The 16,031-nt window shown below is 36.3% G+C and overlaps 1 protein-coding gene across 2 annotated transcripts in view; it reads right to left on the bottom strand.

Moving 5' to 3' along the window:
• LOC113199601 (phospholipid-transporting ATPase IB) overlaps positions 1-16,031 on the bottom strand; it is a 630,500-nt gene that overhangs the window by 165,267 nt on the left and 449,202 nt on the right. Inside the window, exon 28 of one of the 2 annotated variants that reach the window (XM_077793137.1) lies at positions 4,246-4,320. The exons of the other annotated variant lie outside the window; for it this stretch is intronic. Coding sequence (XP_077649263.1) covers positions 4,246-4,320 — 75 coding nt within the window. The remainder of the gene's footprint in view (positions 1-4,245; positions 4,321-16,031) is intronic. 2 annotated transcript variants of the gene reach the window in all.

Below are 16,031 nucleotides of genomic sequence, written 5' to 3'. Positions count from 1 at the left end.
CCACTCAGGAGGTGGAGGCAAGAAAATCGGAAGTTCAAGGCATGGGCAATTCAGCAAGACCCTAAAAGGACTGGGGATATGGCTCAATGGTGAAGTGCTTGCCTAGCATGCATGAGTGCATGCATGGTTCAATCCCCGGTATTGAAAAAAAGAAAGAAAAATCTTATGACTAATTTATATCAGGAATTTTGTGTTTAATATTTTCAGATTGTAGCTGAATGTGGGTAAGTGCAACTGAAGAAAGTGAAATTGCAGAGAAGAGGACTAATGTAATGAGAATTCAGTGGGACAGTACTAACTCAGTACTGAGGGAGATGCATCATTTTCAAGTCTGTTTTAATACTCTTTCACTTGCTATGGGAATTAAATTGAGATACAATGATTTGCTCCTCTAGTTTGTTTGAAGAGTAAAACATAAAAAATAAGTTGAAGAAAAAGTAGAAGAGAAACACTGTTTAAATATAATGACAAGGGGCAATCCAGCCCAGGAAAGAGATTCTTGGTAAACTGCTTTACATGTCTCAAACTACTTCTTGTACTAGATCTCTGGAATGATTGTGGACAAGAAAAAAAAAAAACTGGTAAATAGGACGCTACTAGAACAATGATGGCAATATTGAAATATGGACTAATACAGATTAGACAATGTATTGTATATACGTTAAAATTTTCTGATGATCATTATACTGTGGTTACAAAAGAAAAGATCTTTGTAACTATGCACTGAAGTGTTAGGCAATAAAGGGCATGGTGTCTGTTAACACACATTCAACTGCTTCAGAAATAAATGTGTGTGTGTGTGTGTGTGCGTGTGTGTGTGTGCATATGTGGTATGCATGTGTGTACGTATGTGAAGAAACAATGAAAATGGGGGCAAAATGTGAATAATTGATAAATAAATTGATAAATAAATCTGGGGATTTATTTATACTTTTTTTCAATTTTTCTCTACATTTCAATTTATTTCATATACAAGCCATGAAAAAAGGGCAAAGCTTCCTGCTTCAGTTTGGGTGTGGTTTGAGTGTGCCCTCCAAAGGTTCACTGGCTAGAGGCTTGGTACCCAGAGTGGTGAGCCCAGTGGAAGGTAATTAGGTTAGGGGGGCCTCCTTCTTAGGGGGGATTAATGTAGTTCTTGCAGGAATGAGTTAGTTCTGTTGAGAATGGGTTGTTATACAGTGAGGCTACCCTATACACTTGGTCTCTTCTGCAGGTCGCCATTTTCCTTTCTACTTTTCTGTCCTGTAGTGATTCAGCCAAAGAGGTCCTCACTAAACCTGAGCAGATGGGACTGTTCAATCTTGGATTTTCAGCCTCCCAAATGTGGGCTAAACAGACCTATTTTCTTTATAAAGTTCCCAGTCTTAGATACTTTGTTATAGCAACAGAAAGTGGACTGAGACACTGCTGTGTTCTCAAATGAGAGAGGCAGTCACAGATCCCTTGATGTCCTAATTGGAAGTACGTTTCCTACCAGCACTTTGCAGCAGCTCATTTCAGTGCCTGCTTTGAGGTAACCCAAGATCATTTCACCTTGTGATCCACTACTATTCATAATGTCCTTTCCTCTATAGCTCAGGGGACACATAAAGGCAAAAAGAACATATTTCCAATTCTTCCAACTCACTATGTTTTTTAAACTTTCTTGTATATAATAATCACTAGAAAAGTGCATTTAAAAGGCAGTATCTCATTCCCAACATAATCTAGTAGGAATATAGGCAGCAGACCAGTATTGCCATGTAATCTTAATTTTTCTGGAAAGAATCATAGCAAAATTATAATATTGGTCACTTCTGTGTAGTAGAATTATGAATGAAATTTAGTTTGCTCTTTTCTGCTTATTTGTAATTTCCAGTTTGCTATGATGAGCAAGCACATTTTGACAATAATAAAAGGTCATTCTTTAAAATAATAATATAAAAAAAAGGCAGTATCTCTATGACACTCTTTGTTAACTTGCTGTGGAGCTCAGGTATCTGTACTTTCCAAACAATCCCTGGTTATTATTCCATAACTGTTCTGTGGGCCTTAATTTGACCAATACTCTGTCTCAGCTTATCAGCATTTTATGTAGAACAGGCACCTAATAAAATTTTTTGAATTCATTTGAATTGCCCAAGGCCTCATGGAAGAGAAGAACCTAGCTCCATGCCAGGATCATTAAAAGAGGGCTAAAATCCATTCATCTTATAAGCAGGTATCATGCATTCCAGTCCTCCTGTCCTTAACTCCACAGCAGAGCCTCCTAGGGCTCAGTGTCTCCCTCCCTCCCTCTCTCTCTTTTTGTGATGGGGACTGAACCCAGGACCTCATGCATGCTAAGCAAGCACTCTACCACTGGGTTATATCCTTAGCCCAGCTAGCAACTTGAGAGGCTGAGGCAGGAGGCTTGCAAGTTTGAGGCATGTCTTGGTAACTTAGCAAGGCCCTAAGCAACCTGGCTAGAACCTGTCTCAAAATAAAAAATAAAAAGGGCAGGGGATGTGGCTCAGTAGTAAAGTATGCTTCAGTTTAATCCCCTGTGCCTAAATTAATTAACTAAAATAATAGGAGTGTGGCATGGATTTGCACGAGACAGCAACTCTGTGACACTTGGTGCTGAACCACTGTACAGTAGCCCACATGTTCCTCCCACCAAATCGTAGCATAACTTTAAGTTATGAAGTCCTAAGTTTTTAATTTCTACCGATATTTCAAAAAAATTATGTAAACACGTTAAAATAGGTTGGAAATCATAACCTAGGACTTATATACATTATTATATTAATATTATATTATAATGTTATATTATATAATTATATTATTATTACTATAATCATATGGTATGTTATATACTATATATAAGATTTCACAGATGTTCTGCATCTGGGACAATGGTACAAAATGGGTTAACCTACTCAAAATAGTTTCAAGTCTTACAAAGCTAATGATCTCTAGTCTCCCTTTAGCACATAGAAAGGAAGCCCTTGAGGCCCTAATTGTGGAGTAAGCTGTTAAAGGAGGTTCACCAGCATGTCAACCTAGTTCTTCTCTCATTATCAGTTGTCTTTGTCTTTTAGGGCATCAGCACAAAAGCATAGTGCATTTTTGTAGCCAGTAACACAGACACTAACGGGCCATCACAATTCAACTCAAGATCGGAACCCAGCCTCACCACTGACCCCCTGAACCTGTGAGTTACATGGGATTAGGGTAAACTGATGTACTCAGCATTTTTTACCAGCACTCCACATGGGCGCTACTCAAAAAATGAGGGCTGAATGTATGGGCAGCATGAATATCTGGCCACTGAAGTCTACACACACTATAAATATTTATAGCATCACAAGTTATATCATTGCACGTCTGGTAACTCCCATCTACACCTATCTGTGATGGCTGCTACAGAAAGGGAAACTCCCAAGGGGCACAGGACGCCAGGGTAGAGTCCAGAGCAAGAAGAGCAACTCTATCATCATCTAGAGATGGGCCATTCTGGGGTCTCTACAGCACTCAGAAACAAGCCTCTCAGGTTGTTTTTTTTTTTTTTTTTTTTTTTTTTTTACCTCCTATTAAAGAAAGAAAGAAAGAAAGAAAGAAAGAAAGAAAGAAAGAAAGAAAGCCAGCCAGCCAAACAGCTACGGAGCCATTTTAGCTTATAGTTTATATTAATTTCCAGCTTTTGAATTCATCACAGTCAAGTAATATGAAAAGTACTTGGAAATCATGAAAATTACCAGATAAGCTGATTACAATTCTCCATGACAGCTGGAAATCAGAACTCATCATCTGAATAACAACTGTGGAAGAAAATGTCCTTCTACAAGGAAAGATACTCTTTCTGGAAGGACAGAAGGGACAGCAGTGGTCACATATTCTATATTTTTGTGTCTACAATTAAGAATTCAGAAGTAAAAAATTATGAAGTAAAGTGAGTTTAGATGTAGTTCAGAAATTTTAACTTGAGCTAAAATCATGAATTGTTGAGCAGGCATTTAGTAAGGGGGCAACAAGGGTCTATTATCAAGATATATGGGTTAATAACTTCATGGGTTATTCAAGAATGATCTGCTATGATTGAAACCATGTGTGGAGAGTTTGGGCTTCTGCAGGATGTGCTGGAGCAACAAAGGCCCTAAAGATATATTTGTGCTGCCTGCTAAGTACACAGATGATTGACTTAGATACACTTCCCAGACATAAACAGTGAAGGAATGTCCCCGAAGTCCTGCATGCTATCAGAGAGAGGTGGAGAATGCTTACCACATTGTACAAGCCGATGCACCAACGTTCAAATAAAATCTGCCCAGAAAATCCATTAACAAAGGCGAACCAAAGCTGAAAGAGAAGAAAGTTCATGAAGTTTTATATCAATATTGACCTAAACGTTTCCATTCACCGAAGAAGTAGTGGGGAATGTGGACCACCAGCTGGACACAGCTGCTCAGGGATAATGAGCCCCCGGACCATACCAGTTGTTCTTTCATAGGATCTAAATTCCCAATATCACTAATATTAATATTTTAAGGAAAATTTATATTTAAGACACATTGGTTTTATAAGATATATGCATAAAGTTTAAAACAAAACAATTGGGTTTATATTTACTATGTCTGTGTCAACACATTCTCATGGACTGGAAGAGTCTGAACTTCATGTTATTTTTTTTCCTGTAAAGTTGATTTGATAAATAAGATTTATATTTGTAGGACTTTCAAATAGATAAAAGTCATAAATAAGAAACAACAGCAAACACTCCTCTCTTGGTTGTGTGTGTTTTTAGTTCACAAAATACTGACCCTCCATAATTGTATGTTCTCTTCCTTGGCTGATATTAAAACAAATAATATGAAAGAAACAGGCTCTCATCATCTTTTGCAGCAACACTGAATGTATAAATAAATAAAACCTTAGAATATTGTTCACGTCTTCAATTAGTCTATAATTATGATTGACTAGGCAAAACTAACATAAAAATAACTACAGAACAAAGTGCCAGGGATTAATTAGTGTTGCAAAACAAGAAAATACAATGATTTTAGAGAAGGAAAGATCTCTCAGGTATGATCAGAAGAAGATATGGAGGCACTAAGTGTGGGGTAGAGGAGGAGTGAATCTTCAGGAGGGTGGGCAAAAACTGGACTTAAAAGGAAGCAAATACAGAAATATGGGGAAACATTCTTGTGCAGCTAATTTGATATGATAGGATATTAATGATTTGGGGGCAGACTTTTAAAAATCCCATACAAATAATGTGTTATTGTTTAGATACTGGGTATCCCCCAAAAACCCACGTGTGAGATAATGCAAAAAAGTTTAGAGGTAAGATGATGGGGTTATGGAAGCCTTAACCTAATCAGTGCATTAATCCCTTATAGGGATTAACTGGGTGGTAACTGTAAGCAGATAGGGTATCACTGGAGGAGGTGGGTCCCTGGGGGCATGCCTTTGGGTTAGATATTTTGTTTTTGGTAAAAGAACACACACTCTCTTTCTCTGTTTCCTGGTCCCATTTTAAGGTGCTTTCCTCTGCCATACTCTCCACCATGAGTTCTGCCTCACTTGGGGCCCTTAGGAAAAGAATCAGCTATCTTTGGACTAGGCCTTGGAAACCATGAGCCCCCAAATAAACTTTTCCTCTAACATTGTTCCTGTCAGGTCTTTTGGTCACAGCAGTGAAATAGCTGATTAAAACATCATGGAATCTACTTTTAGGCTAACTCATGGTAGACTAAATTCATTATTTTGGTAGAACCTAATCCAAAACAGAATAACTACACCCTGTTAACCTGAGTAGAAATCAACTCTGGCACTGAAATTTTACTAAATTAAATATTTTTCAAAATCAGCTTCATAACTCCACCAGTCCAAGTTTCTTGAGACAGAAATCATCCCCTCTGCTGCTTTATGTATAGCCATATCCACTACGACACATGGTATAAATAGGGACTCACCAAGACCCAGCGGGATAAAATTAAGTGTCTCGGTTCAATCACTAAATTATGTCTTTCTTAAACACAGCTTTCATCATCTCATACCCAAGTTTTAAAGAATCAAATAGGAGACTCCCTCCTAAATCCAAGATAAGCTTGTTGATTTTCAAAAAATCCAATTTGCTCTTAATTTTGCTATCATCCAAAGAAGTCCCAAAGAGGCCTGATGAAGAAATACTGGAGGACAACTGAGAACCAAAGGTTCATGCTATGTTCTACACTCAGAATATTCTTACAACACTGATTCAAATATCACCCATCCCTAAACCCACAATTTCAATCTATTGTCTTTTTACCACTCAAGACATTGGCAATCAATACTTGAATCACACTTTTAGTGCAATAAGTACCTGGATACACATCTGATTCAAATATATCTGTAAACCATTTCAAAGGTTTACAATTAATTTTCCTAAGACTGTTCTATACTTCTGAGTTACATTCAAATAATTAGCCAACACTGATGGATATCTAGTAAGCATCTGATTATATTGCTTAGTCAGTTAAGTTGTCTTGGTGAAAGGGGTATGGTTGTGATATTTCTAGTGGCCTTTCCTCCCCTGCCATCAACTCAAATCAACAAAAACAAACGAAAACAGAAGAAAAAAGTAGGATAGACCATTTTCAGTTAACCAATGAGACTGCTTTAATTAAAACCATATATGATATAGAATGGATACTAATAAATATGTGATTAGATCAAATAAAAGGTAAAATGTCCATAACAAGCATAACCTATAGATTAAGAGTAAAATATTTCCATGAAAGAAAAAAAAAACAACTGAAAAATAGCTAACCAACTCTTTTTTTAATATTTATTTTTTTAGTTTTCGGCAAACACAACATCTTTATTTATTTTTATTTGGTGCTGAAGATTGAACCTAGTGCCGCGTGTATGCCAGGCGAGTGCACTACCGCTTGAGCCACATCTCCAGCCCCATCTTTTTTTTTTTTTTAATTAGAGGACAAAATATAGAAGTAGAGAAGGAGTGACTGAGGTCTCTGGACAAATTTAGTGCAGCAGCCAAATTGAACTTAGAGGGCAATACATAATTTTTAAAAAGATTTTTAAGAATCAAGCAGGGAGAATGGAAGGACATAGTAGAAATATACATGACAATCAACTTGGCAGACACTAATCAAGGTAAACTGAAGAAGACAAAATACAAAATCATCCAACAGAAAATTCATAACACACATAAATTCCCTGTGAAGCATAGAGGCTCCTCTTCCAAGAGGAAAAAATGGCAGCGGGGGAGGTACTTATTACTGCAAGGTGACAGATGACCAGTGGAGAAGAAACAGAAAATTTGATGAGAAAGTGTTCTGAAGACAACTTTGAAACCCTAGTCCTCTAGACGTCCTAAAAAAATAATAATAATACAGAAAAAATAAGAATAAGATAAGTGCATATGAAACAATCTCTACAGAAGAACCAGGTCATGGGGCTAGAAGAAATTTTCAAATACCTTTTGTGAGCCTAAACAAGCTAAAGAAAATTATTTTTCTCTGAAACAAGAGATAAAATAAGATGTGTAAGATATTAAAGAAGGAAGAAAATAAGGAAAGATTAATGTTACAGATTAAAGCCATAGAGAAGGGAATAAAAATCAGAATTGACATTGCTGAAATTAGGAATAGGAGGCTGGTCTTAATAAAACAATGCTAAGCAAAAAACAAAGTGTTAATATTGCTTTTTAAGAGAAACAATAATCTTTCAAAGATAATAAAAAAATTCCAAAAAGTATACTTCTCAAAAAAAAGAACAAATATATTAAAAAATATATTCAAAGATAAAACAGAAGAAAAATTCCTGAAATATTCTAAAATCTTGATTAGCCAAAAGAGAGCATCCTTTGTTTCAGGAAAGAAAGCAAACAACAGATACAGACAGACCAATACCCATGCATATCCCATTATGAGAATTACTGAATTATAATTTAAGTTTTTGTGGGTTTTCTAAGGTTTCACACATGCTATGCACATGCTCAGCTTCTGAACTACATCTCCAGTCTGAGTTTTAAAATTTTATAAGATTAACTCTTCAATATATTCAGGCAGAAAAGGCAATTAACTGGTAATATGACACTGTCTACAAATATGTTTAATGTACTTTTCCTTTGACCCAGTAATTCCACTTTTAAAGATGACTCTTAGTTTATATCTTACAGTTATAATCACGTAGCATTTGACATCAAAACATGAGTGTGTTTACTTGGCATCATTTGGAAAAATGAAAACTTAGTTACGGCATGTACACAGACAGCTGGTTAAAAAATTAGAATTCATCCATATAATGAAATTCTTTACAGACATTAAATAGAGGGATACAAATATGTATATATTGTCATACAAAAAGCTCACAGATATATAATTAAAATGGAAAAAAATCAAGGCTTACGTTGAATGGTCCTGACTGTGCAAAATAGATGTATGTACACATGTGCATGACAACATCTTTCTGGGTCATACAAAAGACTATCTTAGTATTCATCATCTCCAGGTAGTTAGAGATATTCTCTAGGTGGAAAAAGGGAGATTCTCTTACACCTCTTTTGAACTTTTAAAAAATGGTCATGCTACTTATATACCTGTTTCAGGCAGTTAAAATTCTTGAGTAAGAGTGAAATTTTGCCTCCAAGGAGACATTTCCCAATACCTGGAGATCATTTTTATAATAACAGCTTGAAGGAACACGACACTGTCAAGTTAGTAGAAGACAAAGATTCTCCTGAACATCTTGCATTGCTTGAGAGAGCCCTCTACAAGAATTATCTGATCCAAAATGTCAATTGTGCCACTGTAAAAAAAACACTGGATTAAAGATAAAATGTATTGGGTCAGCCAGATAGCACTTAGAAAGCTTGCCGTAATAGTGTTTACTTTGTGCCTGTTGCATGAAGGTGGGATTATGTTTGTGTGTAGGGGGCTGTGGTTCCTTTTCTGAATAATTCCCCTATATCATGACCTCACATGTAGAACCACAGGCCCTATTCTTAAGAGGCCAGAGCAGCACTGGAAGTGAATCTAGTAACTTCCCAAATTTAGATCCTGAAGTAGCAGTCTATTTTTTATAAACGAGTAGTCAGAAATTATTTTCAAGTCCTAGAATGAATTTTGCGTAACCAAGAAAGTCAGGTTGTTAAAAACATACAATAAGGAGGAAAAGAAATGTTAATAAATTTAGTATCTCCTTCCCTAAATTGACCTTGTTGACATTGTTCCGAACAATGCTGAACCATGTAAAACTTTTCACTCTTCATTTTGGATTAATGTTTTTGGTGGGTCAAGTGTTGGGATATTGCCTCTAAGCAGCTGATGCTTTGATATTGACCACGTTGGCACTATCATGGCCATGTTTCTTCCAAATCTTTTGATATGTTCTCACTAAATTTTATCGGTTGCAGGTGCTGCTGCTTTTTGAAAAGTATAAACAAGCATATTCTCAACATTTCCAGTTCAATTTCAGTCTGTGTCCAAATCATCCATCATTAGATGATCAGATCTGTTTATTTGATTGTAACGATGTTTTGGAAGAGAAAAAGAAGAAGAAGAAGAAAGAAAATGAAAATAAACAAAACACACTAAAAAAAAAAAACCCACCTCCTAATTTCAAAATCCACAAGCTGGTTATTTCTTCCACTGTAAACACTCAATCTTGATTTCATTTTGGCAGGGTTTCCATAGGTGAAACGGAAAAAGTATGAGAACGCACTGTATTTTTAAACATTCATACAAATGTTCTTATTTTATTTATTCATGAGACAGGTACACGATGCCTCTCTGACACACTATAAAATCAGACTTTCACACTAGTTAGTCATATACAAATGTTAATTCATGTACAAGAAAGAGCACCACCCAATTCCTGAACATGAATGTCATTTTCGGTGGGCCACACGTTCCCAGCTGCGTACACCAAATGCACAGTCCTCAATGCAAACAGATGGCCTGTCCCTCGCCCTGCCATGCAGTTACTTGCATGGCAGCTTGCTTACAGCCACTAAATTTCACTCTCTTGGATTAATGGAGGGAAAGATTCCTCTGCCTTAACTTTCTTGTTAACTAGGAATGCTCTTAAATGAATACAGTCGAAGCCCAGAGAGCCAGGTTCTGGCAGGACAGCCTCAGACGTGGTGGGTTGGTGGGGAGACCTGCCAAGCATTGCAGTTTGCCAAGCTCCTGGGGTTTTGGTCCTCAAATGTAGAGTTGTTATGAGCAAACTGACCCAAACTTATTAAATGGCTTTTCCTTCTTGGAAAAAGATCTTTCTTTGCTTTAACTGCTGCCTGACTGCCAAAAACGCAGTAACCATCTTGGCTAACGGCACAGACTCCTGTCTGGAGGTCCTGCTGCCATTGCACAACCTCGACGGGTTGTACCTGTTGCTGCTCTCAGGTTCTCAACTAACAGCAGACACACTTAACAGACGGCCGTTTCATCTGGGGAAGGGATGGCCAGCTTCTCCATTAACTCTGTTCTTCTAGGATCCCTGGTAGAGGGTGGAAGTGGAAAAGTACCCTACAGAGAATAGTTAAATAAGTTAGCCAAGAGGTTTCTCACTGAAACAGCAATATCATGATCTACTAATTTGTGCATCAGGTCTGAGATGAATAATTGGCATTAAAGGTATCTGTTTAAAAGTCAAAGTCCAACAACCTTTTTTAAAAAATTTAATCTGGCTATATGTATTAAGGGGAAAAAAACCCCCAGCATATGCTTTGTCTAGAAACTCTACTTCTGGAAATCCATGTCTCATCAAATTAAAGAACTAGTAGGTAAAAGTGTATGTCATTTTGCAATACTGTTGGTAGAAGACCAAACAAAACAAAAGGTACAGAAAAAGACCTCAAAGATCTTTATTAGGGGGTGGTTGCGGTGAATCTATAAAATACTAAGAACCTTTAAAAATGTTAAATCTATATGTACTGAAATGAAGGGACTCATTTCAAGAGTACAAGAGAGACAAAAGAAAAGACAAAATAAATAAATAGGGAGGTAAGGTGAATAGGTAGACAGGAAACCAAGGGGAACAATCAGGGATGTATCATAGAGCAAGGGTTGCCAGAAGAACTAACAATAACAGTGGTAGTAACACACTGGAAACTGCTTCTACAACCTTTTATCCAACAAATTACGAAACTGAGAGACTAGAATTAAATGGAGACTAGATAAAATATTGTAATGAACAGGCAGAGCCTCACCCATAAACTGTGCAAAGCTGTGTCTTGCTGGATCAATTTTGGACAGATAAAATGCTAGAAGCAAACACCACATACCTGTAAAGTTTCTAAGGATTTCCAAAGGCAAGCAAACAAAAAAGGAAAGTCACAGAACAATGTATATGCAGTCATATTTTGTAAGACTACACAAAAAACATGTTACATGGTTACATGTTTGTAGGAGCTGGGAAAAAAAGCATGGCAAGCTGGGCAGGCTGCTCCTACTGACCACATGAGCCAAAAGGAAGGTAGACAGGGCAAATTATTTTTGCTTTACTCACTGTATTACTATTACAAAGAATAAGCATTACTTCGACATTAAAGAAAAACATGTAGAAAGAAATAATTTGCCATTCTCTATCCCTGCACCATGCTGATACATGATGCTAACTTTCCTCTCAGCTTGTCACATTCTCTAATTTTTCTTGCATTGTTATCTGTCTACCCCATGTGGCTAGAGATCACATAAATTCCACTCACTATTGCATACCCAGGATATAGCACCTAGATGGATACGCAGTAGGTGCTTAATAAAAGAATGCATGTAGAATATTAATATTTAATGTTAAAGATAAAAGCTCACATAAGGGTAAGTACAGGACAGGTATATTTGGGCTCTTAACTATTTCCTAAACTTCATTTTTTAAAATAAACAAATGGGAAAGATATTTTTGTAGAATTGTTATTCTGTTATTTTTGATGATGATAAAAACTCACATATATTTATTGCTTACTCTGTTCCAAGAACTTCACAACACTCTCAATGGATTATCTCACTTAAACCTTGTCACAGTCCTAACAAAGTAGGGTTAGTTTCATTTCACAAATGAGGAATTCTGGGCACAGAGATGAAAGACACTGTGGCTTCTATCAAAAAGGTGTTCAACAGACTTCAGCTATTAATAGAAAATTCTACATAACCAATAAGTGATTTTTAAAACATTTAAGTAAAGGCAATTCAGAATCAAATCAAATCAATATTTATGATTGCTAACTTATTATGTTGATATTTTAAGTCTGAAACATGAACAAAATATTTCACAATGATAAGCATATAAGTAGACCAAAAAACTTAAGACAATTGCCCAGATCTTTTTCTTAAATGTTAAAGAAGCCAAGGGATCCTTTATTATTATTATTATTATTATTATTACTACTACTACTACTACTACTATTATTTTGGTGGTGAAAGGAACTGATCCCAGGACACTGCACATGCTAAGCACACACTCCACCTCTGAGCTACTCATCCAACCCTGGGGTCCTTTTTTAGGGTATAAACTGCTTTAAGAAAGACTGCAAAATCTTCCCCACTTTGTATGATAAAGCACAATCACTCTAATTGGAAATATTTTCCTGTAATATTGTAACCACACATATTGTAATCTTTTGCAAACCATGGTTAATATCAATACATTAGACAATCAAAAATAAACTTATCATCATTCATTATCCAAATTTCTTGAATTTAAAACACAAATAGAGGGTGAGGGTGGAACTTATGGTAAGAGTATTTCCCTAGCACCTGCAAGGCTCTGGGTTTGCTCTCCAGCACTGAAAAAAAACCATAAAAACTCAAATTAATAATAATAGGACAAGCTAGGTTATATTTAAAAGGACCAGAATTTCAATGTGAAAAGTATATAATAGAAACTATTACATAGCATAGGCTATGAATATATAAATTTATTTAGGATTTTTTTGTTGTTATTATGCTTTCCCATTAAAATCTCAAAGAAGTGAGAAGCTGAATCTCACAGCTCTAAGTCACAAAAGTTAGTGAAAGAAGTCTGGTAAACATTTTTAAAGTTGCTTTAATTACTCATTTCTCGGCACTACAAAAATACCTCTTTTTCTGCAAAATTACATGCTTATACTATGAAACATCAGGTAAATACAGAATCGTGTCCACTCCCTCCCCCATAAAAGACCCTAATACCCACCAGATGGAGTATGTACAATTAAATTGATTTTTAATAAGGAATTCTTGGCACAATAGAATGTAATCGCTCCAAATTGTATCAAGGACTACGTAAACTTTTTTATAGTTCAAGGCTTAGACTCCTCAGTCTAAATCCCGTGCTGGCATGCTAGGGGACCAAATAGCTCCTGAGACCAGTAAGGAAATAATGAGTCTTTCATCTGGAGGTCACTGGTTAGGATCTGCTATCGTTCATTAATGACACAGCTGTTTCCAACCTCCTGGTGTTGGAACAGTGGCGGGGGGCTTATTATGCAAGGGGTAGCAGAAATATGTATAAGATCATTTCATTTATGGGCAGAACCTATGGCACATATTTGAGAACATGTGTTTTATAACCAATAAAGCAATGCTCTTAAGTTATTGACAGTAAGATTTAGTACCTGGCTCCACAGACCAGGATTGTCAGAAGAAAGCAAAATTCTGATGCTGTCCCTCCACCCCCATCAGCCCCAGTGAGCCTGTAGCCTGGGTAAGGTGAAGAATTTCTTTGGTTTTATTTTTTCATTCTGGAAAGTAGAGGGGAAATTGTGTCTCAGAGGAGGATTATAAGAGAGAATTACATGTTTTTAAAAAATTCAATTATTGAACTATCTTCTAAGACCCTGTTTCAAACTATGCTCGATGCTAAAAGTAGGAGGTACAAGGTGAGTGAGATGGTATCCCTGTCCTTAAAGAATCAGTCTGGTTGGGGACAGGCATGAGTTATATCAGAGGCATGGCAAAGTTCTTTGGGGACATTGTAGAGAGATAGGTCCTCTCTGGAGGAGTCAGCACATTTTTCAAAGGTGATGAGCTCTTGGGCTGCATCTTGAAGGGTCTAATGCAATTGGGTGGGGAAGAAAGGGCATTGAAAGCGAAGGGAGCAACTTGTACACCAGCGTAGCAGGTGTGAATTGCCAGGTGGTTAGAACAAGGAAAATGAAGTGAGAAAAGGGTTCAGACCATGAAGGATATGAACAGGTGTTCTCCAAATACGTGAACAGCTGTGCATATATTCCTTAAGAGAAATTTGAATATCTATGCATCTGCAAATCCGAAAAAAACCTATCTAATTAAATTTTGTTTTTTTACTGTGGTCAAATACATACAACATAGAATTTACCATTTTAACTATTTTCAAGTCTGAAAATGGTATACCCATTTTTTTCAGTGGCATTAAGTACATGGACACTGATGGGAGACCATTATCACTGCCTAACCGCTGACTTTCTCACCCTCCCAAACTGAAATTCCAAGCTCATTAAACAACAGCCCCTCTCTCTAGTCCTTGGTAACCCAGCCTCTCTCTCTAATCCTTGGTAACCACCATTCTATGTTCTATCTTTATGAGTTTGGCTCTTCTAGTTACTTCACATACGTGGAATTATACAGCATTGTTCCATTTTGTCTTGCTTATTTAATTTGGCATAGTTTTATTCACACATGTTGCAACATGTATTATAATTTTATTCATTTTTAAGGTTGAATAATATGCCATTATATGTACGCACCACATTTTTAATCCATTCATCCATAGATGGACCTTGGGTTATTTCTCCTTTTGGCTACTAGGATAATGCTGCTATAAGCACTGGTACAAAAATATCTGTTGAAGTTCCAGGTTCTCAATTCTTTTGTGTTTAGAAACAAAATTCCTGATCGTATGAATTCTATGTTTAATGTTTTGAGGAACAGCTGTCCTGTCTTCCACGGTGGCTATTATCATTTCACTTTTCCTTCAACAATGCAAAGAATTCATTTTTTTCCACATTTTTACCAATGCTTGTCATTTTTGATGACGTTTTTGATATATGTGTGTGTGTATATATGATGTGTGTGTATGTACATACACATGCATATTTTGGGGGGTACTGGGGATTGAACTCAGAGGTACTCAGCCACTGAGCCACATCCCCAGCCCTTTTTTGTATTTTATCTAGATACAGGGTCTCACTGAGTTGTTAGGTGCCTCAGCATTGCTGACACTGGATTTGAACTCAGGATCCTCCTGCCTCAGCTTCCCAAGCCACTGGGATTATACACATGTACTACTGCCCCTGGCCTTGATAATATTTTTGATATCTATTCCAATGGGTGACAAGTGGGATCTCCCTGTAATTTTGATCATATTTCCTTAAATAATCAATGATAGTAAGTATGTTTTCATATACTTAATAGCTATTTATGTACCTTTTTTGGAGAAATATCTATTCAAGTCTTTTACCCAATTTTTAAATTGGGTTTTTGTTATTGCATTGTGGTTCTTTGTATATTCTGGATTTTATGTCTTTATCAGATATGATTGTTAGTATTTTCTTCTATTCTATAAGTTGCCTTTTAAAATACTTTTCTATTAGTTATTTTTAGTTACACATAACTTTAGGATTCACTTTGACATAATTATAAGAGAATGGAAAATAATTTGTTCTAATTCAGTCCCCAGTACTTCCTCTTTCTCTCCCCTCTTCCCTCTCCCTGTGCCCTTCCCTCTACTCTACTGATCTTTCTGCTATTTACTTTTCTCTTTTGTTTTAATAGTTATCTTGTGGGTATACATGATGGTGAGATTCACTGTGGTATATTCATATATTTTTTTACTCCATTGATAGCATAATTTATCTATTTTTTCTTTTGTTAACCCGTACTTTTGATGCCATGTCCAGAAAAATCCAATGTCATGAAACTTCTCCCTTGTTTTCTTCCAAGAGTTTTCATTGTTTTAGGTCTTTAGTCTATTTTGAGTTAATTTTTGTATAATTTTAGGAGGGTCCAACTTTATTCTTTTCGTACAGGTATCCAGTTTTACCAGAATCTTTTCCTAAAAAGACCATATTTTCCCCATTGAATGACAATTATTACTCCCTCCTTGAT

The sequence above is a fragment of the Urocitellus parryii genome, chromosome 2 (genome assembly GCF_045843805.1).
Source record: "Urocitellus parryii isolate mUroPar1 chromosome 2, mUroPar1.hap1, whole genome shotgun sequence".
Taxonomy (NCBI): Eukaryota; Metazoa; Chordata; class Mammalia; order Rodentia; family Sciuridae; genus Urocitellus; species Urocitellus parryii.
This window is presented reverse-complemented; position numbering and strand designations above follow the sequence as displayed.